Consider the following 24,015-nt stretch of genomic DNA (forward strand, 5'->3'; position numbering starts at 1 on the left):
CTTGCTTATATTGTTATTATAGAGATTATTTCAGGTTGTATACCCATGAAGTACAAAATAGTAGAAGACCTTTAAACATGTATATGTGTAGTTTAAATATAAAAGTAAACTCCTTATTCTGTGACGGTTTGTGATCCATATCACCAGTTAAAATGTTACTGAAATTGGTTGTATTTTCAGCTACTTTATTAAAATATCACCCTTGACCCTTGGCCAAATCGCTTGTTTTTTTGCACATCTGTTGCTTAAAATGAAAATGAAAACCCTTAATTTATTAAATCATACATAAAAGTTATAGGAAAGGAATTTTATAACCCTGGCAACTGTTAACCCGTAACCTGCTGAAACTGAAAATGATTAACCAGCAGTATATTGTCAGGCTTACTATACGTAATGGTACATTACACAATACAATATAGATATATATTTATATATTTCAGGTGATATAGTATTTGATGGCAGTACAATATAGATAATTATTTATTAATTTCAGGTGATATAGTATTTGATGGCAGTACAATATAGATAATTATTTATATATTTCAGGTGATATAGTATTTGATGGCAGTACAATATAGATATATATTACAGGTGATATAGTATTTGATGGCAGTACAATATAGATATATATTTATATATTTCAGGTGATATAGTATTTGATGGCAGTACAATATAGATAATTATTTATTAATTTCAGGTGATATAGTATTTGATGGCAGTACAATATAGATAATTATTTATATATTTCAGGTGATATAGTATTTGATGGCAGTACAATATAGATATATATTTCAGGTGATATAGTATTTGATGGCAGTACAATATAGATAATTATTTATAAATTTCAGGTGATATAGTATTTGATGGCAGTACAATATAGATATATATTTATATATTTCAGGTGATATAGTATTTGATGGCAGTACAATATAGATATATATTTCAGGTGATATAGTATTTGATGGCAGTACAATATAGATATATATTTATATATTTCAGGTGATATAGTATTTGATGGCAGACAGGATATTAAGGAGAAATATTACTATTCTATGTATGATATGACAGTGAGAGGAAGTTGTTCTTGTTACGGTCACGCCTCGAGGTGTATCCCAGTTGATGGTTACGCTAATAACCCAAGTATGGTATGTATTATAGATATTGTAGAAAACAGAGAAATGTTGTATACACTTGTAGCAAAAAAAACAACAACCAAGAACAGACAAACAAACAAACACAGCTGTAGTACAGAGTACGAATTTCTAAGCTGTTGGTAATTTTTTTTTGAAATATTTCATTTTTATCACATAATAAGCGATAGTCTAATAGTTTTCCAAGTGATAGTCTATAGTATTGAAATTTTGGGTGGCATTTTAGAAATTAAGATTGTTATAATGAACCAGATGGCCTATTTTAATCCAGCAACTGGCATGTGCTACAACAAGTGTATGGAAAGCGTGTGTGTTTATTATCTGTAGATGTAATTTATTGACCCATGTCACAGAAACTAGATATATTTCATATCGTACACCTCTAGTCAGTAATATAAAACTATATTTTGAAATTTAATATTATTATTTAGCTGTCGTGAATATTTTGGTAATGGAATGATTAATGGAGATTGTTCGTCACTGGCTGTATTGAATACCTGTCACAATGCTCAGCTCAAATTTAAATTTTTTTATTTTTTTTTAAATCTTGTTGGGTATATACTATATAATTTCATGGTATGAGGAGATTCAGTTTTAGTGGTAAATCTGTAAAATGTGTGATAATTAGTGGCTAGGTGCTTGATATCGTTATTCCTGTTTCCTAATACTAGTTGCATAATAGATTCATTCATTACTGATGATATAAGTGAAGTATTTTTATGCTCTTAATAAGTTTGATAAAGCTGAACTATTTATTGAAGTATAGTTGTGACTTGAAACCAGCAGTTTATACCACTAGCATAGGATGGAGCATGCTTACACCCCAGTTAGGGCTTTGGTCAGGGGGTCAGGCTTTATACTGTTGATTCCAGGTGTATAATTTTTGTACCATTTTATGTTTGTAGGTAAATGGTCAGTGTGAGTGTACCCACAACACGAAAGGTTTGAACTGTGAACAATGTTTAGATTTCTACAACGATGCTCCTTGGAGACCTGCCAGAACATCTGAACCTAATGCATGTAAAAGTAAGGACTATTGTAATCTATAGATTAAACACCACTAAATGTTTTTTTGCTTGGAAAAAATGATACACAATTTTTGAAAGCTAACTTTGTGATAAAACTCAAAATTTCATCACTTGACATTTATTTTGTACATTTTATTTGAATGCAAGATTTTTACTAATGGTGCAGGGATTTCTTTTGGCTTATTTTATAGCCGTTATTGGGTCATATTCCCAATTGAAAATAGTATATTATTTTCCCAATCCACAGGAAAAAATTCCCAATTGAAAGTTACAAAATAAAAATATTGAATAAAAGTTCTAAAATCTTTGCAAATAAGGGCTTCCTCACTGTAATAGTGCTTAAATCTTGGAAGATGCCATCAAAGACAGTAATTGTTTGCATCCAGTTAACCACTGCAAAATTTCAGTCATGCATTTTTTTCCCAATTTTTAACAAAACAACGCTGAAATTCCCAATTCCATGGGTATGGGTCGTGTTCCCAAAATCCTTGAAAAAATCCCTGTGGTGTTGCTACAGTGTTTAAAGGTTTTGTGTACAACAATGTTAAATATTTTTATCACAACAATGTTTGAAGGTTTTTGTATATTAAAACAATGTTTAAAAGTTATCTGTTAAACAATGATTAAAGGTTTTGTTAACAACATTTTTGAAAGGTTTTGTGTACATCAGTGTTCATAGGTTTTGTGCACATCAAAGTTTAAATCTTTTTTTTTTTTTTTTTTAACAATGTTTAATGGTTTTGTGTACAACAATGTTTAAAGGAGTTTTATACAATATATTATAACAGCAACTGTTATGTTACAGGATGTGAATGTTATAACCATGCTACATCATGTCATTTTGACGCCGGTGTATGGGAGTTGACTGGTCGGGACAGCAATGGTACAGAATGGAGCGGTGGTGTTTGTGATGACTGTCAGCATAATACTATGGGACGTCAGTGCCAGGAATGTCGCCCATTTTTCTATCAGGATCCAAACAGAGACCCCAGAGATCCTGAAATATGTCAAGGTAAGTTCAAGATGATGTATTTACATTAAAGTTTGTTAAGCCATTTATCACATTAGTCAAAAGTTTGGTAGCCTTTATTGTCAAAATATGAAACCCTAGAAAAAAAGGAACCAATGAACGAGCATCTGAAAATGACATTTCTATCGCTTTCCCTTTCTCTTCGGTCACAATAAGTAAACCCCAGCAAATATTAGCTAATCAATAGGCATGCTCTGGAATGCGGGTACTAATACCTGCACTATAGTTAATGCACTGTGCATGTATATGTATACGATTTAACTCTTGACACATTTTTAACAGAAAGGTCCCCAAACTATGATACAATTAATAGTTATCTCATATGGAACAAATATTTGCTATTGATCCTAATTCTGATTAATAAAGTTTTATACTTACTTTAAATACAAATCTGATTTTATTTACAGATATTTAGTGGTTTATAGCCTTTTTCACTCGAAAGCAATTCTGTTTGCTGGTATTGTTAGGTGAGTAGAACTGAATCCATTTCATACAAAATGTTTTTTATTCGTTTATAGTTTTAAAGAGTTAATATTTTGACTGTGTTTCAGCGTGTGACTGTGACCCGACTGGTTCCATGTATGATGGTGAATGTGAGAATCGTAATGATGAAGATCTTGGTTTGGAAGCTGGCAGGTGTATATGTAAAACATACGTAGATGGTCGTCGTTGTGATCAGTGTATGGAGGGATATTGGAACATGCAGGATGATAACCCTGATGGATGTGAAGGTACACTGAAATTATAAATTCTTTAAGATATATGAAATTAAAACTTGAATACTGACCAGCATGCCAAAATTGAAAAAAAGTTGCAGGCTTGGTTTGATTCACCCTGTTCTTGGACATAAGTGGTAAATGCAAGCTTCTGTCCAAACCCCTTAGCACTGGCTTAAGCTGATCTCAATACTCAAACAAACATGATAAGCTGTTTAATTTTATCAAGAATTTCAAAACATCCACAGCACAAAAACAAAGTTTTGAAGTTACTATATTTTATTCATACTCATTCAGATTGATTTATTTTATGCTTTCAGCATGTACATGTAACCCAATGGGAACACTGGAGAACTTTGGCTGTGACCAGTACTCTGGATACTGTACATGTAAACGTTATGTTACTGGCAAGAATTGTGATGAATGTTATGTAAGTGAGCAATAATATCATATACCTGCTGTGTTAAATTGATGCATTAAAGTTTTAAACTATTTCATCAAAATTGTTTTATAACTATTGTGATTTCAATTCAGGGATTTTGCCTACGGTTAAATATACTCCATACAAATTTAAAAAATGTAATTATTGTATAAGAACATGTTATCATTTATAATGATTAGTATCTATACTGGCACTAGTCAAGAAATTGTATCATAATGTATATATTGTTGTAATGGGCCGGCGGCCAATATCAATTTATAAACGCATTAAAGTAAATTGAGTTTTGAAATTTTATTACAGAAAAAATATTTTAGCTTTTATAGATATATTTGTACATTTATAGCCAAACCAGCAAAATTTGTTTAAGAAAGATGATAATTTACCTGTTTTAAATTTGATTACAAATTTTGATAGCATATAAGTTATAAATTTAGGTACTTAATAAGCTGTAACATACACCATTGCTTTTTAAGGTGATAACTTGCTAAATAAAGCTATCTTATGTAAAAACAACTGACTAGGTTGAGTGTATGTTTGTGGTTTAATGTTAAAGAATTTATGAATAGCATGTTTGTAAGCCTTATCAATAAAGCTCAGGTTTATAATTCAGTACATTATGATAATAATAATCATGATTCTGAAGGTTATATACATATTTAATATTATTTATGATGATTATCAATTACAATGATACATGTAGTTTTATAAAGATACCACAACATGATACGGGGCTTTCGTGGCCGAGTGGTTAAGGTCGTTGACTTCAAACCACTTGCCAGTCACCACTGTGGGTTCGAATCCAGACAGGGACTTGTTCTTTCATGAGGAGCTATCCTAGTTAGGGAATTTGGTGTTCTACTGAGGCCCGTGGTGCTGAAATAAGTGATCTTCTCACAGTAAAGCGGAACGTCACATATGACCTATATATGTTGGGTAGCAAACCTATTAAACAATTAAACAAACAACATGATACTGATATACTTACCAAGTGTATTATATTTTGACATTTTGTATTAAACATATCACTTTATTTACAGCCAGGTTACTGGGGTATGAGCAATGATTTGAATGGTTGTAGACCATGTGACTGTGATGTGGGCGGAGCTATGGGAGACAGCTGTAATGTAACCAATGGGCAATGTTCATGTAAACCAAACATCCAGGGCCGTCAGTGTCACCAAGTACAACCAGGATATTACTTTACTAGAATGGATCTATACACTTATGAAGCTGAATTTGCTAAAGGCTATGGGGTGTGTAAAAATTCCCTTCATTTTAGGCAAAAATCATTTCTGTTTTGGTATAATAAAGCAGGTACAGGACTTAAGATTCTTGTAATCCAAACTCCAGAGCATTTAAATGACACACCATGCTAGATTATAAAAACTTTGACTACCTTGGTGTGAAATAACAAACATTTCCAGTCCTTGTTTTAAAAAGAAAATTTCTGATAGTGTTTATGATTAATGGTTGTTTATAATTGGTTAGGGAAATGATCTTTTATTTGTTAACAAAATAATTTCTTGGTCTTAATTTGAAATAGAATACTGGTCTGTTTATGCCATGTTTATAAAGCCCCCGGAAACTTATTAAATTGTTTGATTGAAAGAAATAACAATATATTGAAATATTTATATAGAACACTAGAGTTTATATTCGTGAACCTGTACCTGAATACACTAGTTGGACTGGACCTGGCTATATGAAGATTATGGAAGGTGATGCCCTCGAGTTTTCTGGTATTGTTGTTGATTTCCCCATGAACTACGATATTGTCATCAGATATGATCCAAGAGTAAGTGATAAAAGCTTTTTTTAAACATTTTTGTATTAAAAAAATAACAACAAAAACAACAGCAAAACAGATTTTAATAGTGAAGGAAAGGTGTGTGCACTTAGTTTTTAAGTTTTTGAGTAATGAAATTCAATTTATTTTGCTTTAAAGGTGAAAGTAATTAAAGTAAATCTGACAAAATCAACAAATTTGATGCCCATGAGATTAATGGGTAAAAGATTAACTTGATTAGACAGTACATCAAATGTAATATGTAACTTATTTTAAAAGAAAAAATTCATTTCTTGGTAAGCGTTTGACATAAGATATTAATTTGTACATGTAAACAAGAACACAAGTGAAACTATATTTATATGATTGTTATGCTATCTAAGAATGTGATATAAAGGTAAGATTGTTACTTAATTTGTGCATGTTTTATCAGGGAAGATGGTTCATTCATATATATGACTTGAAAACTAAAATACTTTACTTGGTGAAATACTTTACTCTTTAAAGTGTCAGCAGTAATTATGACAGGGCTATATAACAAGTTTAAGTTTCAGGTTTATTGGTATCTCGTCATACAAAATACCTTTGACCATTTACAAATATAAAGAAGGATGGCCAAAATATCCCAAATACATACAAAGAATACATTTTAGCTGAAATAAAGAATGACAATATAGAAAAACAACTATATTGATTGACAGTTAAAATATAAATAAGTAAATATAACATACTGAACTACATTGATTAAATTTGAAAGAAAACAAGTATTTAAGAACAAATACAAAAGAAGAATAGTAAGTATTTAAGAAGTAATTAAGAGTTAAGAAGCAAAACATTTGTGACAAGTATGTTGTTACCCATAATCTATACTGATTTCCTGTACAATGTTTGTATTTTAATTTTGAAGTTCCTTAAACTAAATGATCAATCTTACAATTAAAGCTGGTCAAATCTATTGTACAGAAATGTGAGGGACTGACTGTAGGATTCATGATTGAAAGTATATTTTAAGATGAAGCTTAGATATTTACTTGTACATTAAAATATCAGAATTTGTAGTTGGTTGCTTTGAAAAGCTTCTAATTACCTCCCCTTAACAAAATAGAAAAAAAAGAAGAAAAAATAGAATTATTATTTTTTCAGAGTGATTAAAACAAGATTTATAATATTTCCCATTTATAATTGATAATGTGACTGTGTTATATGTTGCTTGTCTGATAATTTTGGGTATGTGAGGGTTAGTGAATGTTAACTTCTATGTTATACTTCTTTACTTTTTGTTTGTATTCTTATTTGTTGTATTTTAATTTTGTTTGTATTTAAATTGAGCTTTATATGTTGTCCGATGTTTATTGTAATATAAGTCTGTAGACTTGAAATTACAAGATTTCTTTATTATTTTAGATAAAGATAAATAGAGAATGTTCTGATGAGAATAATGTCAGTCATGAAAATGAAATAATGAATGGCTTGTAAGAGTAAATATACTAAAGTAGTGTAATAATATAGCAAATGTAATAATACAGTAATATAATAAACAAGTAATATGATAAACTAAATGAAAGAACCATGGTTATATCATGTAATGTTGTTTGTTGTTATAGATGCCGGAAAGATGGGAGGATATAAGGGTCACTGTTATACGTGATGGACCGACTGACCCCGATGGCCCGTGTGCAAATGCTATACCTCAAGATGATAGTAAAGCCACCTCATTACAGACTGGTAATTATCCTGATTCTTGTGTATTTAAACAATATGTGTAAAATATACAATCAAATGTTTTTATGCCCCCGCCATGTAATGGCCGGGGCATATAGTGTTACCCTGTTCCGTCATTCCGTCCTTCCGTCCTTCCGTCCTTCCGTCCTTCCATCCTTCCGTCCTTCCGTCCTTCCGTCATTCTGTCATTCCGTCATCATCAGTTTCCGTTCATTATCTTAAGAACGGTTGGGCACATTCAACTCAAATTTGACACATGGATATGTCATGAGAAAATACAGGTCAAGTTCGAATTTGGTCATGGTTCGATGATTTTTGGCAGAGTTATGCCCCTTTTACTTTGAAAATAATATGAAATTTCAGTTTCCGTTCATTATCTCAAGAACGGTTTGGACACATTCAACTCAAACTTGACATATGGATATGTTATGAGAAAATACAGGTCAAGTTCGAATTTGGGTTATGGTTCGATGATTTTTGGCAGAGTTATGCCCCTTTTACTTTGAAAATAATATGAAATTTTCAGTTTCCGTTCATTATCTCCCCAACGGTACAACACAATCAACTCAAACTTGACATATTGATGCGTCAAAGGAATGCGCAGGTCAAGTTCAAATTTGGTCGTGGTTCGATGATTTTTGGTAGAGTTATGCCCCTTTTACTTTGACAATAATATGAAATTTTCAGTTTCCGTTCATTATCTCCCTCAAGGTACAACACATTCAACTCAAACGTGACATATGGATGCGTCAATGGAATGCGCAGGTCAAGTTTCAAATTTGGTCATGGTTCAATGATTTTTGCAGAGTTATGCCCCTTTCACTTTGAAAGTAATATGAAATTTTCAGTTTTCCGTTTATTATCTCCCAATGGTACAACACATTCAACTCAAATTTGACATATGGATATGTTTCTGGAATGCCCAGGCCAAGTTCGAATTTGGTCATGGTTCAATGATTTTTGGCAGAGTAATGCCCCTTTCACTTTGAAAATTAATATGAAAATATACAGTTTCTGTTCATTATCTACCTAACAGTGTTACATTTTAAATTTTAATTTGACATATGGATATGTCAAAGGAATGGGCAGGTCAAGTTGGAATTTGGTCAGGGTTTGATGTTTTTTTGGCAGAGTTATGTTCCTTTCACTTTGAAAATAATATAGATACATCTTAGGAATAAGCAGTTTAAGTTTGAATTTGGTCGTGGTTCAATGATTTTAGACAAACTTATCTTTCCTGAATGTTGGAAAAATTTTGAACTTTCAGTTTCAGCACTCATTCTTTTAGCCATTATTTTGGCTGCAAATATGCAATATGCTTTTTCTAAAGGTTAAGACTGAATAATTTCAGTGCCTTGAACGTTGTATGGAAATGGTTTGTGTTAACATTGAAAAGTTTTAAGGGCTTTGAACTTAAAATGAAAAAAAAAAATTAATGCACCATCTGAAATTTTGGCTGCATGCGGGGGCATCCGTGGCATGATGACACATTTCTAGTTATTTCTTGTTTATTAAAGGGAAGTAAGAAAACTGTTCTGACAAAAAGTAGCTGTTTATTGTTTTCAGTCGAAGAAAAACAAAACAAAAAACTGAGTAGCACAGGCATTGTGAGTGATAAGAAGGAAAATATAAGAACTTGCTATTGTTTTGCTAGGTTAACAATTAATGTGTAAATATGGTAGTGACCATAGTGCTATAGCTAGCCTCTACAGGCATTATCTATTTAAATATATAGGTATAGTCTATCTGCTCCTATTTGTATAAAGGGAAATAAATGTGATGATTTATTATTATTAAATTATAAGAAGTTTTGTTTTTAGAAACAAATGTTCATCTGTTGCAAAAGTTTCCAGTCACAAGTTATCTTTATGAAATTTTTGTTTAACAAGATGTTAGATTGGGAACTTTTAGGACAATTTAATAAATATTTTATTTTGTTACTTTATAGGTGCAAGATTTGTGACAGTAGATCCAGCAGCATGTCTAGAAAGTGGTGTAAACTACAGTATACGTATAGAGTTTAAAAGATATCAGAGTGATCAATTAACACCTGAAGCTACAACTCTCATAGACTCTGTATGTTTATTATTATAATTAAGCTAATTAAGCAAGCTACTCTCTTTAGCTTATTTTGATGCTAACATATCTATGTCAAAACAACTTTGTAGGATGATATCAAAAAACATTGTGATCAATTTATGTAAGGCTCAAACTGTTGCAGGTTTTTGATGGATAAAGTTTTTAAGGGTTTCTCTGTACATTTCTGACAAAAGTTCTTCAGTAACGTCAGAATTTTTAAATTGCAAATGTAAGATGAAAAAATATTGACTGATAGAACATTATATTTCATGTTGACTTTTAATCACAATCAGATCTTTACTTTTATGATAACTTGCATTTTCAGATTATTTTGGTTCCTAGCACTGACAGTATTCCAATCTTCCAAGGCCCGGGCCTTCCTGAGTATATGAAGAATGAGTATATCCGATACAGGTGCAGAGAGCTCCAACTACATGTACATAGACCAGAGCTTCCAGAACTCTGCAGAAAACACGTGTTTAGTATTTCTGGCATAATTCACCATAGAGCTTTAGGTTTGTATATATCTAAATATATATTTGAGTCTCTTGTTTGTAAAAGTGCATGCATAAGTGTACAATAAAGTGGTTCATGCTTAGAAACTCATATGTTTGAAACTTCAAGTCCAGGCCTTTCGTTAGGACGACAGGTGTCAGGATGAATGGTGCAACAATATAACAAAGTGTTTTTTGAGTTCTGATTATTATGAAATTATAGTATTCATGTTTATTGATCAACCTTTTATTTGAATGTTTAGCATGGAATCATAATGCTTAACTAAGTGTTGATTTTGTTCTTGTATAATACATTTTGTAAATTTTTCTGTGTCAATAAGTTGTAATTTCTTAATTTACATTTAAATTGATGAGCATCTTTAATTTTCATGTACATTAAATAAATCGATATGTAAATTTTGGAGGTCAAACACTATCAAGTATTATAACATGAGCGTAATTTGATTGATTTTGTTGTTTTGAATGTTACAGCTGTTAAATTTCGTTTCTGTTTATTTTTATTTCAGACTGTGACTGTGATTTGACTGGATCATTGAGTTTTGAGTGTGACCCAGTCGGAGGACAGTGTCAATGTAAGCCACATGTTGTAGGCAGGAGATGTGATCAGTGTGCACCTGGCACCTATGGATTTGGTCCTAACGGATGCACTCGTAAGTTAATATTTAGCTCATTTATTCATTTAGTATTTATTTGTTTAACATGCTTGTAAAGAATAGTGTGTTATTTAGGACTTCTGTATACGAAAGTTCCAGAAGTATTGAGTAAGGAAAATTTTTTAACGTTACACAATATAAAAAGTAAAGGGTCATTATTACATGTTTACAGTTTTATATTCAATATGTTCCAGCTTGCAACTGTCATGCTATCGGAGCTAGAGATAATTTCTGTGACATTGAGACGGGACAGTGTCTATGTGTATCAAATGTACATCAGCGAATCTGTGATATATGTGAACCAGGATTTTATGGCTTCCCATACTGTCGACCGTGCCAATGTAATGGTAATGCAGAAATCTGTGACAACCTGACTGGAGAATGTGAATGCTCAAATTACACAAGTGGCCATAACTGTGAAAGGTGAGCTAATTATGTATACTGCCATTTTGTAGTTGACTTATGCTTGAATCTTAGGAGGAATGTTAAATTATTCAAGTTGTGAATGACGAAAATCATTTAGCAACACCTGGGTTTTTTTATTTTCGCCAATAAGGCTTGAAAGTAGCTATTTGACCTTAAAAGTGATATTATCAAGTAAATTCCAACCTAAGTAACAAAATTGCTTTAAACAGTTGAGGGTAAAATAATGATCAGTCTGAATAATAGAATCTTTATTAGACTTGTATTAAATTCTAAACCTTTTTTACCAAAACATTAATTCTTTATTATGGACATAATTATATTTTATCTAATATTTTGTAATTATTGTAAGATGTATTGATGGGGTTACTATGGAAGATTCGTATTGGTTTAAACCGTATTCCATGTAAAACCTTGCATGTGTCCAGGGGGACCAGACCATCCTGCCCAACATGCTGACACATGTTATCATGACCCTAGACTGGATTATGTCGTCTGCAACTGTGAATTGGGTTACAAAGGTAAGTTGGATAAATCAGATATGTTTTGAAATGCTCTTACCTATGTTTTGTTCATTTCTTTGTTTAGCTGTCAATATTTGTCATGGTAATTTGCCTCTCACCACTGATTTAAAAATCATGTGTGATTAGTAGTCAGTCACTTGAGGAGAAATTGGTAATTACCGGTTAGTTATCCAGGAAGACCAGTACAGTGCACCGGCTGCTAAAATGTCACTAAAAATGCTATAAATTTGGTTTACGTAAAAATCCGACGAACATACTAAGCATGATAAAATACCATCTCACATACATGTTTTATTTAGTTGTGATCAAGTGAAACATTATTTAATGTAGGCCCAGACTGTGGAACATGCGATGAAAATTACTTTGGCAACCCAGCAGAGATCGGTGGTACATGTGAAACATGTGACTGTAACGGCAACATTGACCCGGACGATATCGGCAACTGCGATGCCGAGACTGGTGAATGTCTCAAATGTCTCTTCAACACAGAAGGTTTCAATTGTGAGAAATGTCAATCTGGTTACTATGGAAATGCTCTTACACAGAACTGTATTGGTAGGCAATATTACATATGCTTGACTTTTAATTAAAATATCATAACACAAAAAGAATATTTCTTGAAAATTTACTTAAATTTGTTCATCTGTTGAGCAGGGATGACAATTTGCTGTGATGGGGTGGTTCATCCCTTAGTATGTAACTGTTTGCCTTATCTGGTCAACTTCTTAAAGCTTATGTTGTGATTTATGTAGCATAATTGGGATATTACCCATGTCCATTAGATGGTCCTTCTTGATTTTGAGTTGCAAATTAAAGGTCCCAGTGACGCTAGTCTGATCATTAACTTATTATGAAATGAAATTATGTTTGTTAAACTTTAATATTAGAGACATTGCCCGTCGCCAGTTGATGAATCCTTTTGATTTTGTGATTATTTAGTCAAGATTCAAGGTCACATTGAATCTTTGTGTATAATCTTTGTATCATTAATAATAAGCCAAGGCTTGTTAAACTTAGTAGGAACAGTTCCAATGGCCATTAGATGACTGCATATGATTTTAAGGTCATGATGTAAAGGTCACAGTGATACTGTGTAAAATCCTAATCAATTACAAGAATTTCTTCAGTCATAGGTTTATGAAACTTATTATTATACTAATTTTTAATATGTTACTGTATTATTATATATCTTGACCTTTTTGAAATATACATAAGTATGAATATATGCCACTGTGATAGACAAATGGAGTTGGTGCATAAGTTTCCTATGGACACATTTCTAGTTGAACACGAGCATGTCTGTATTTTATAGAGTGCATCTGTAACCCGATTGGAACTGACCCTAATGGCGGAGAATGTGACCGTACCACTGGTCAGTGCCCCTGTCTTCCTAATGTGATAGGTCAGAAATGTGACATGTCCGCTCCCGGATACTACAACATGACAATAAACATAGGCAGTGTATCGTGTAACTGTGATCCTGAGGGTTCATTTGGAATTGAATGTAATGAGGTAAAAATATACAAAATATTTGAATCACATTCAAATGAAATAATATGTCACAGCTTCAAAATGAGAAGTCTTCATAATTATGTTATTGAAATTTTTAGGTTCTTAGTCCTATTTAGTCTTATTTTAAATGGTGTAAATGTGTTTGTTGTGTTCTTAAGTAATAATTGTAAAAGATTTCCTAATCACTTATTCTGCCATTCTAATGTGTAAAAATCTACACTGAATATAAAAAAGTATAAATAATTAAAAAGTTGTGTTATGACATGCATACAACCTTATTCTTTCTTATTGCGATCAACAAAAAGTACATGTTTTCTTTTAATATCTGTTGCTTATTTGGCATATGAACAGAACAATTTCCAGAAGCATTCAATAAAATGAGATGAGCATGATAATTCATGGAAGCTATTAGACAAACAATTAATAAAACAGTACAAGATATATCCAATTAGTTGTATAATATAACATGTGTATATTGTATTTTGTTGTTCAGCTGACAGGACAGTGTGACTGTAAAGCAGATAGAGGTGGGCGAACCTGTAGTGAATGTAGAGATCTATTCTGGGGAGATCCATTAGAGGAATGTTATCGTATGTTTTATATTATCATGATCAATACATTACAATAAATGTTATAAGACATTATTACTGTGCCAATAAAATCTAAACTTAAACAATTCTTGTCAATTATACAACACTCTCTCTTGCTTAAGTTAACCTCATTTTCTTTCTATGAATTTTTACATGATAAAATTTTTTTTGTAAAACATTTACAGTGAAGTTACTAGATGCCTTTAATACAGTGTTGCAAGAAATGTTTTAAATAAACGATTTACATGGAAAGGCCTCCATGTGCACTTAGTTTAAGATCAGTTTTCCTTCAACACTTTAGTTCAAGTCTAGCTAGTGTCTTTTTGAATCTTTCATGTGATGAAACTTTTCATCTAGCTCATGGAAGATCAGTGGTTTTACTTGGACATCTGTCAATGCCTGAAATAATGTATGGAGAGATTCTAAATGTCTTCCACAACCAGTAAAGCTGAAAACTTGTCATATTTCCAGTATGGTGCCATTGTGACTTTAAACCATAGCAACCTCATTATAATTAAATACAACTCATTGCTATACCTGTAGTACATGAATATCGAGTGTGATGTCCTCTGTGAAGGCTCACATAAAACTTCTATATCAAAAAACATGTAAAATATATCTTATTACATATACAGTACAAATAGATAGATCCCTACTCTGACCTTTAATTTGAATAACAAATAGATTTAACCATTGACATTGACATGTACTCTTTTGTTAACAAATATGCTTTAATGAAATTCTTATTGTATCCACTAATCTGATAATTAGAATTAGACATGTCAGGGATCTATGCATATTGGTTGATAAATCTATATAAATGTATGTATTTAACGTGATTTTGTTGTCTTGTTCAGCATGTGATTGTGATGGTCAAGGATCGTCCCAGCAGCAGTGTGACCGTCGTACTGGACAGTGTGTCTGTCTACTAGGTATCAGTGGCTACAAATGTGATAGATGTGACCGAGGCACTACAGGAGAACTGCCTAACTGTGTACCGTGTGGAGACTGCTTCGATAACTGGGACAGAATTATCCGAGATCTGAGGGGTAATTATTGTTGTTGTCTGTTGCTAGTATAAATATTATATTTCAAAGTTTTTATTTATATTTAATATTTTTATTAATTATCTAACTATAATTTTTGTATTTGTTATCTTTATCTATTTTTAATAATTCTGTAAGAAAGATTAATTACTTATTTCTTTTCATTTTATCACATAAGCTTGAACTAATGAGTGTGGAAATGTTTTCAATAATTAGGTCAGACAGAGGTGTTGATTGAACAAGGCAGAAATATTCAGATAGAGGGCGCTGCTGGGGCGTTTGATAAAGAATTCCGTGTAATGGAGGATAACCTAGCTGAGATTAGGGAGATTATAGAGAATGCTGGAGTGTCATCATATGACGTTGAGGAGCTTGAAAAAATGATCAAAAATATTAGGTATGTCTTAAAAAACAAATTATGTATACCATAAAAAAAGCAAATTAAGTATATCTTAAATATATATTAGGTCTCCAATTTTGAATTAGTGTCAATAATGTAGTTATAGCTTTAGAGCTTGATTAATGATATTTTGAAGTATGATTCAGTGTCTGAATGAATCTTATTGAGAATCTGTAAATATAATAGCAAAAATTTAAAAAATCTTCTTTGAAAAAACCCAAATAGCTAGAGTTTAGATATTAAGCATGAAACATCTTCTAGTGAGTGTCTACAAAGTTTGTTCAAATAAAAGCCCTGGGGTCAAAATTGACCCCGCCCCGGGGGTCATTGATTTTCCTTATATGTGTATTGCAAAAACTTAAAAATCTTCTTTGAAAAAACCCAAATAGCTAGAGTTTAGATATTAAGCATGAAACATCTTCTAGTAAGTGTCGACAAAGTTTGTTCAAATAAAAGCCCTGGGGTTAAAACTGGCCCCGCCCCAGAGGTGTCATTGTTTTTAACTATATGTGTAGAGTAAAAACTTAAAATATCTTCTTTTAAAAAACCCAATGAGCTAGAGGTTAGATTGTTAAGCAGGAAACTTCTTTTTGTAGGTGTCTACCAAGTTTGTTCAAGTAAAAGCCCTTGGGTTAAAATTGGCCCTGCCAAAGGGGGGGGGGGGGGGTCATTGTTTTTATGCCACCGCAGCATCTGCGATGCGGTGGCATATAGCGATTCACCTGTGTGTGTGTGTGTGTGTTTGTTTGTGTGTGTGTGTGTTATATAGATTATATAGTGAACTTAAAAAATCTTCTTGTGAAAAACCACTGGTCCAATTTCAACCAAACTTGGCAGGATTGATCCTTGGGTGAAGGGGTTCCAAAGTTGTTCAAAGAATTTCATTCCATGCAGAAATCTTGTTCCCATGGCAACCAAAAGGAATTATAAGAATAAATTTAAAAAATCTTCTTGTAAAGACCCAAAAGGCCTAGAGCTTAGATATTTTGCATAAGGCATTGTGTGGTAGATATCTACCAAGTTTGTTCAAATTATAGCCCTGGGGTCAAAATTGGCCCGCCCCGGGTGTCATTGATTTTCACTATATGTACATATAGTACAAATTTAAAATACCTTCTTGTAAAGACTGAAAAGGCCTAGAACTTAGATATTTTGCATAAGGCATTGTCTGGTAGACCCTTACCAAGATTGTGCAAATTATAGCCTTGGGGTCAAAATTGGCCCCGCCCCGGGGGTCATTGATTTTCACTATATGTACATATAGTAAAAACTTAAAATACCTTCTTGTAAAGACTGAAAAGGCCTAGAACTTAGATATTTTGCATAAGGCATTGTCTGGTAGACCCTTACCAAGATTGTGCAAATTATAGCCTTGGGGTCAAAATTGGCCCCGCCCCGGGGGTCATTGATTTTCACTATATGTACATATAGTAAAAACTTAAAATACCTTCTTGTAAAGACTGAAAAGGCCTAGAACTTAGATATTTTGCATAAGAAATTGTCTGGTAGACCCTTACCAAGATTGTTCAAATTATAGCCTTGGGGTCAAAATTGGCCCCGCCCCGGGGGTCATTGATTTTCACTATATGTACATATAGTAAAAACTTAAAATACCTTCTTGTAAAGACCTAAAAGGCCTAGAGCTTAGATATTTTGCATAAGGCATTGTCTGGTAGACCTCTACCCAGATTGTTCAAATTATGGCCCTGGGGTCAAAATCGGCCCCGCCCGGGGGTTCATTGATTTTCCTTATATGTATATAGTAAAAATTAAAAAAAAAATCTTCTAGCAATTGACAAATGCTAGAGGTATGATATTTTGCATGAAACATTGTGAAGTGAACTTCTAGCAAGATTGTTCAAATTATAGCACTGGGGTCAAAATTGCCCCCGCCCTGGGGGTCATTGATTTTCAATATATATATAGTAAAAATTCTTATTGTCTGAAGGTACAAGGCTTAAAGCTTTAATATATTTGTTAAATGATATCATCTATAGGAACTCTACCAATGTTGTTCAAATTTTGCCTCTAGTGTCAAAATTAGCCCAACCCCGGGGGCCATAGGTTTCCCTTATATGTATATAGTAAAAACTTTAAAAAATCATCTTCTCTAAATTTACAAAGGCTAGAGTTAAGATTTTTTGCATGAAACATTGTGTAGTGAACCTCTAGCAAGATTGTTCAAATTATAGCCCTGGGGTCAAAATTGGTTCCGCCCCGGGGGTCATTGATTTTCATTATGTACATATAGTGAAAAAATAAAAAAATATTTTTGTTTGAAGGTACAAGGCATAGAGCTTTGATGTTGGGGCAGTGATTGTCATTATGTACACATAGTAAAAACGGAAAATAAAAGAAATGTTTTCTGAATGGGAGAAAGCTATAGCTTAGATATTTGACTTGACCTGTATCAAAATTGTTTTGAATTAAACCCTTGGGTCAAAATTATGCCTTGCCCAAGGGGACAGTGACCTACTTTCTTGTCCTTTGATGTACAGCAATGACATTTTGACCATGTGCACAGTTTTAGTTGTAAAATTGAACTTTGATATCAGGTGACCTAGATTTTGATGATGTGACCTACTTTCTTGTCCTTTGATGTACAGCTATGAAATTTGAACCATGTGCACAGATTAAGATGTAAAGTGAACTTTGATTTCAGCTGACCTAGATTTTGACAAAGTGTCTTACTGTGTTGTCCTTTTGATGTAGTCATGAAATTTAGGCTGTGTGAAAATATGACCTTCACCACTAAATTCACTAGACTCGAGTGCATTGATATATTCTACTCTGATCTTTTTATTTTAGTAAAACAACAGATTTAACCACTAATCTGATAATAAGAATAAGATAGGTCAGGGATCTATGCATTATGACAATCTTCAAAATTGTATAGAAACAAAAAAATCTGTTCCTACACTACTATTTAGTGTTGTATTAATGCGGTGGCATAGCATTTTTCTCAAATGCAATCTTGTTCATTATTAGCTCACCTGTGTGTCCGTCTGTAAACTTTTATATGTTTATAGCAAAAACTTAAAAATCTTCTTTTAAAAAACCCAATGAGGGACCTCAGGGCCATCATGGCCCTCTTGTTATGTTTTCTCCTGTATTGATATATTAACAATTTGATTTACATAATTTTTAACAGAGAGAATATAACAAAAAATGTTGAGAATTTGAACAACATGGACGAGGATTTACAGAACACGATGGGACGTATCCAGGGTGGTAACAATCGTATAGCAGCTCTTCAAATTGGAGTTAAAGATCTTAATATGAAAGCTCAACAACTGAGGAAAAATGCCAGTGATATTCAGGCCCAGGATGTTGAAGGTTAGAACATATACATAATACAAAACCTCGTACATTAAGCTAAACTCTAATTGTACAAAAAATCCTTACATAGTTTAAAGGTTAAAGCTGCGTAGTTACATTGTTGTCTGGTATGTAGGCCATGAGGAATATTAGTTTCCTCCATGTTTAGAAGTCACTCGGCTAGTTACAGTGGATGACAGTACAAAAATTGTGTTTCTATCTGGAAATGTGTAGGTGTTACTCTAAACTAGCAAATATTTGCATGCAGTTTTTGGAATAGTAATCAATCAAACTTGATTAATTTTTACATTTTTTTGTACAAGATAAATGTTTTTGGTACTTTTTTTTAGTAATAAGTCATAAATCATGTGTTTAAGGTGCTTTCAACATAACAAGAGAGGCCCAGCGTAGGTCACAAGAAGCTCAGATGATGGTAGATGGAACCAACAGATACATTCAAGAATCCCAGGACACACGAGAAAGAGTGGAAAGAATGCTGGAAGACAATATGGAGGATTTCAACAAAACTTTACAAAGCAATCAAAATGCCCTGAAAGACTTGGACATGGATGTAATGGAACTGAGTGGTAAAGTCACAGAGATCAATACCATGGTTAGTTTGTGTCATGTCACTTTTACAGAAATATGGTGAAATAATAAAGAGACTATAATACCAACTTATATATAATGAAACAGGTACAAGAATGTAGTACTGTAGCTCGAATGGATTAAAATTTTAAGCATGTTTATTTCATTTTCACACTTTCAACCTTTTTATTTTACATTGAAATTTTATTATTTTCTACTAAGGCTACTTAATTGTCAGTTTTTTTTGTAAAAACTTTGTAATACCTGAAGTAATGATATGTTCACAACATGTAAGTTTTATAGTTTGCTGATAAATTTACATTTTAGATGTATGTTGTTAAGAGAATGAATGTCATTGCTGACATATAAACAATATTGTAGGTATGTGATATTAACAATATTGTAGGTATGTGATATAAACTATATTGTAGGTATGTGATATAAACAATATTGTAGGTATATGATATAAACAATATTGTAGGTGTATGATATAAACAATATTGTAGGTATGTGATATTAACAATATTGTAGGTATGTGATATAAACAATATTGTAGGTATGTGATGGTACAGGTGATCCATGTGATGATGTATGTGGTGGTGGTGGCTGTGGTGTATGTGGTGGACCAAGCTGTGAGAAGGGAGCAGTCACCAAGGCTGATAATGCCCTTGACCTTGCTATGAAAGCTGAAGCCTTGCTCAAGGTCAAGGAAGATAAATCTAGAGGATTACATACCAATGTAAGGAATTGTGACAATTCTTTCAAAATATTTTATAATAGGAGTGATAGAAGACAGATGGTTCTACAATGAATTTTCAACCCTAACTGCGTATATTATCTAAAGTGGATTTATATAATTATCTTTCAATGTGCTGTCCTTTTTAGGGAAAATTTTAAAATATGTACAGACTGATAAGCAAACATGGGTAGAAGCAGGTTAACAGTTAAAGAAATTTTATGGAGAACACGTCAACAACTGACCTAATGTTACTTCAATACATAATTATGATCAATTTCTGAATTAAAATGAAAATCATTACATATGTGAGAGTATTACAGCTTTAATGTGTAAACTTTATTTTACCAGCAAGGAATGCATTTGAATCTTGTCTTTCCTGTACAAAGTGTTTAATAAGATGCTTAAATAAATCACTTTTACAAAAAATGTATATCATATACAGAATAGATAAAAAACGACACCTAAGAAATACATGATTTATGTTCCAATAGGTGACAGCTGCTCATGACTTGTCTCAGATGGCTAAAGCTGAAGCTCAGATGGCATTTGATGAGGCAGCTAAAGCTCGCCTTGTGTCCGAGAATACAAGATCTAATCTTGAACAACTTCTGGACGAAATTAGAAATTTCCTGATTACTGATGGAGCTACACCAGCTGATATTGAACTGGTAATTATTGTCAAGTTATTTATACCTTAACCTGCACAATTTGTGTATTACTGCTTTAATTTATTGTACTGTCAATTTAAAGTTTATAGGCTTTCAATGAAAAAAAATACTAAAATTTAGTAACCATCAGCGGTTGATATTTACAGTTTAAATGTAAATAAATGTTAATAAAATTTTGGCATTGTTCATAGGAACCAAAGCTTATCACAAAGATTTAGATGTCATGTACATGTTTTTATTTCATGAAATTCTCCGATGTTTTTCAGATGGCACAGGAAGTTCTAGCTATGAGTATTTCACTGAAACCAGATCAGATTACTGAATTAGCTAATGAGATTAACAGTACAATACAGGGATTACAAAACATTGATGGCATTATCAGGGATACACAAGATAATCTCACACTCGCTGAAAAACTGAAGGAAAGGGCAGACAACGCATCGTAAGAATCTATAGTCTCTTTGTACATATAAATGCATTTTTAGCTCACCTGTCACAAAGTGACAGGGTGAGCTTTTGTGATCGCTTTTCGTCCGGCTTCCGTCGTCCGTCCGTCCGTCGTCCGTAAACTTTTACTTTAAATGACATCTCCTCATAAACCACTAGGCCAATTTCATCCAAACTTCACAGGAATGTTCCTTTGGTGGTCACCTTTAAAAATTGTTCAAAGAATTTAATTCCATGCAGAACTCTGGTTGCCATGGCAACCGAAAGAAAAAACTTTAAATATCTTCTTTTAAAAAACCCTAAGAGCTAGAGCTTAGATATTTGGCATGAAACATCTTCTAGTGAGTGTCTACCAAGTTTGTTCAAATAAAAGCCCTGGGGTCAAAATTGGCCCCGCCCCAGGGGGTCATTGATTTTCCCTATATGCATATAGTAAAAACTTAAAAAATCTTCTTTTAAAGAACCCAAAGAGCTAGAGCTAAGATATTTAGCATGAAACATGTTCTAATGAGTGTCTACCAAGTTTGTTCAAATAAAAGCCCTGGGGTCAAAATTGGCCCCGCCCCAGGGGGTCATTGATTTTCCTTATATATGCATATAGTAAAAACTTAAAAAATCTTCTTTTAAAGAACTCAGAGAGCTAGAGCTAAGATATTTAGCATCAAACATGTACAAAAGTGAGACTTAAATAAACAAATTGACTTGTTCTAATAGGTGTCTACAAAGTTTGTTCAAATAAAAGCCCTGGGGTCAAAATTGGCCCCGCCCCGGGGGTCATTGATTTTCCTTATATGTGTATAGCAAAAACTTAAAATCTTCTTTGAAAAAACCCAAATAGCTAGAGTTTAGATATTAGGCATGAAACATCTTCTAGTAAGTGTCTACAAAGTTTGTTCAAATAAAAGCCCTGGGGTCAAAACTGGCCCCGCCCCAGGGGTGTCATTGTTTTAACTATATGTGTATAGTAAAAACTTAAAAAGTTTTCTTTTAAAAAGCCCAATGAGCTAGAGCTTAGATGTTTAGCATGAAATATCTTCTTATGGGTGTCTACCAAGTTTGTTCAAATAAAAGCCCTGGGGTCAAAATTGGCCCCGCCCCAGGGGGTCATTGATTTTCCCTATATGCATATAGTAAAAAACTTAAAAAATCTTCTTTTAAAGAACTCAAAGAGCTAGAGCTAAGATATTTAGCATCAAACATGTTCTAAATAGGTGTCTACCAAGTTTGTTCAAATAAAAGCCCTGGGTTTAAAATTGGCCACGCCCCGGGGGTCATTGATTTTCCTTATATGTGTATAGCAAAAACTTAAAAAATCTTCTTTGAAAAAACCCAAATAGCTAGAGTTTAGATATTAAGCATGAAACATCTTCTAGTGAGTGTCTACAAAGTTTGTTCAAATAAAAGCCCTGGGGTCAAAATTGGCCCCGCCCCAGGGGTCATTGATTTTCCTTATATGTGTATAGCAAAAACATAAAATCTTTTTTGAAAAAAACCCAAATAGCTAGAGTTTAGATCTTAAGCATGAACCATCTTCTAGTAAGTGTCTACAAAGTTTGTTCAAATAAAAGCCCTGGGGTCAAAACTGGCCCCGCCCCAGGGGTGTCATTGTTTTTAACTATAATTATGTGTATAGTAAAAACTTAAAAAATCTTCTTTCAAAAAGCCCAATGAGCTAGAGCTTAGATGTTTAGCATGAAACATCTTCTTATGGGTGTGTGGGGGGGGGGCTATATACAGGTGAGCGACCTCAGGGCCATCATGGCCCTCTTGTTTGAAAGGAAACAGTGTTTTGTTGCAGATTTTCTTTTGAAGGTTTGAAACAGTTTTGAATAAGAGTTTGGTATCTGTTATCATTTGAATTCAGTTTTTATTGTCAGTATGTTGAAAGATTGGGAGCTAGAATATGTGAAAGTTTGTATAATGGAATTGCCCTGCTTTCAATTTGGAACAGTCCGTTCAGAGTTAAAGGGATTTCTGTATCAAAATATAAAAACTGGCTACAAACTGAACAGTATAGAGCATGGTCAGACTGTATACTGATGACAAGTCTAATCACTGTCACTATCTGCAAGTTAAGTATTTTATTTGCAGACTTTTAGCTCACCAGAGGGTAAATTATTATGTATTTATGTATTAGCTCCCTTTATTTCATGTTTCATATTGTAACTTGTTATATTTGATTGATAGGAAAGCTGCTGCTGCTATATTGGACACAGCTCAGGGTGTGTTGAGAGCTTTGAATGGATCAAGGGAGGCACAGAACAAAGCTAGACTAGCTATAGATACAGCAGATAGTGATATCAAAAATGCTCAGACTGATCTTACTCAGGTATACATTGGATCTTTTGGTTTATTTACAAGATTGTTTACTAACTTAGCTTCAGGTTATTGTGGGAAGGGCCAACTCTCTAATGTTGTTAAGTTGTGGTCCGGCCCTTTTGCTTTTTATAAACACCCACAGCAGCCTTGTAAATACTGTTTATTTATTCATTACTGTTTTGTCTTATGTTTGCATGTGACATTGTATCTGTTTTTGTATAGAATGAATAAAAAGTAATAAAATATGATTGAACTAAGGTTATTATGCTCTTTGAACCATTTTCAACATGTGTTGTTTTAGGTGTAAGTGTTCAAGTTG

General features: G+C 32.9%; 1 protein-coding gene across 1 annotated transcript in view; it reads left to right on the plus strand.

The window, feature by feature from the left end:
- Positions 1-974: 974 nt before the first annotated feature.
- The window catches only part of LOC132714982 (laminin subunit beta-1-like), a 30,674-nt gene continuing 7,633 nt past the window's right edge, over positions 975-24,015 (plus strand). The window contains 24 exon segments of the mRNA XM_060697939.1: positions 975-1,145; positions 2,057-2,177; positions 2,985-3,191; positions 3,761-3,940; positions 4,246-4,355; positions 5,405-5,620; positions 6,007-6,162; positions 7,758-7,878; positions 9,824-9,951; positions 10,280-10,469; positions 10,976-11,119; positions 11,317-11,548; positions 11,903-12,066; positions 12,400-12,624; positions 13,382-13,581; positions 14,075-14,171; positions 15,029-15,220; positions 15,434-15,614; positions 18,769-18,953; positions 19,313-19,548; positions 20,080-20,262; positions 20,754-20,930; positions 21,197-21,372; positions 23,565-23,706. Coding sequence (XP_060553922.1) covers positions 1,053-1,145; positions 2,057-2,177; positions 2,985-3,191; positions 3,761-3,940; positions 4,246-4,355; positions 5,405-5,620; positions 6,007-6,162; positions 7,758-7,878; positions 9,824-9,951; positions 10,280-10,469; positions 10,976-11,119; positions 11,317-11,548; positions 11,903-12,066; positions 12,400-12,624; positions 13,382-13,581; positions 14,075-14,171; positions 15,029-15,220; positions 15,434-15,614; positions 18,769-18,953; positions 19,313-19,548; positions 20,080-20,262; positions 20,754-20,930; positions 21,197-21,372; positions 23,565-23,706 — 4,056 coding nt within the window. The 5' untranslated portion in view covers positions 975-1,052.

The sequence above is a fragment of the Ruditapes philippinarum genome, unplaced genomic scaffold (assembly GCF_026571515.1).
Source record: "Ruditapes philippinarum isolate M1 unplaced genomic scaffold, ASM2657151v2 ctg355_1_1_1_1, whole genome shotgun sequence".
Classification (NCBI taxonomy): Eukaryota; Metazoa; Mollusca; class Bivalvia; order Venerida; family Veneridae; genus Ruditapes; species Ruditapes philippinarum.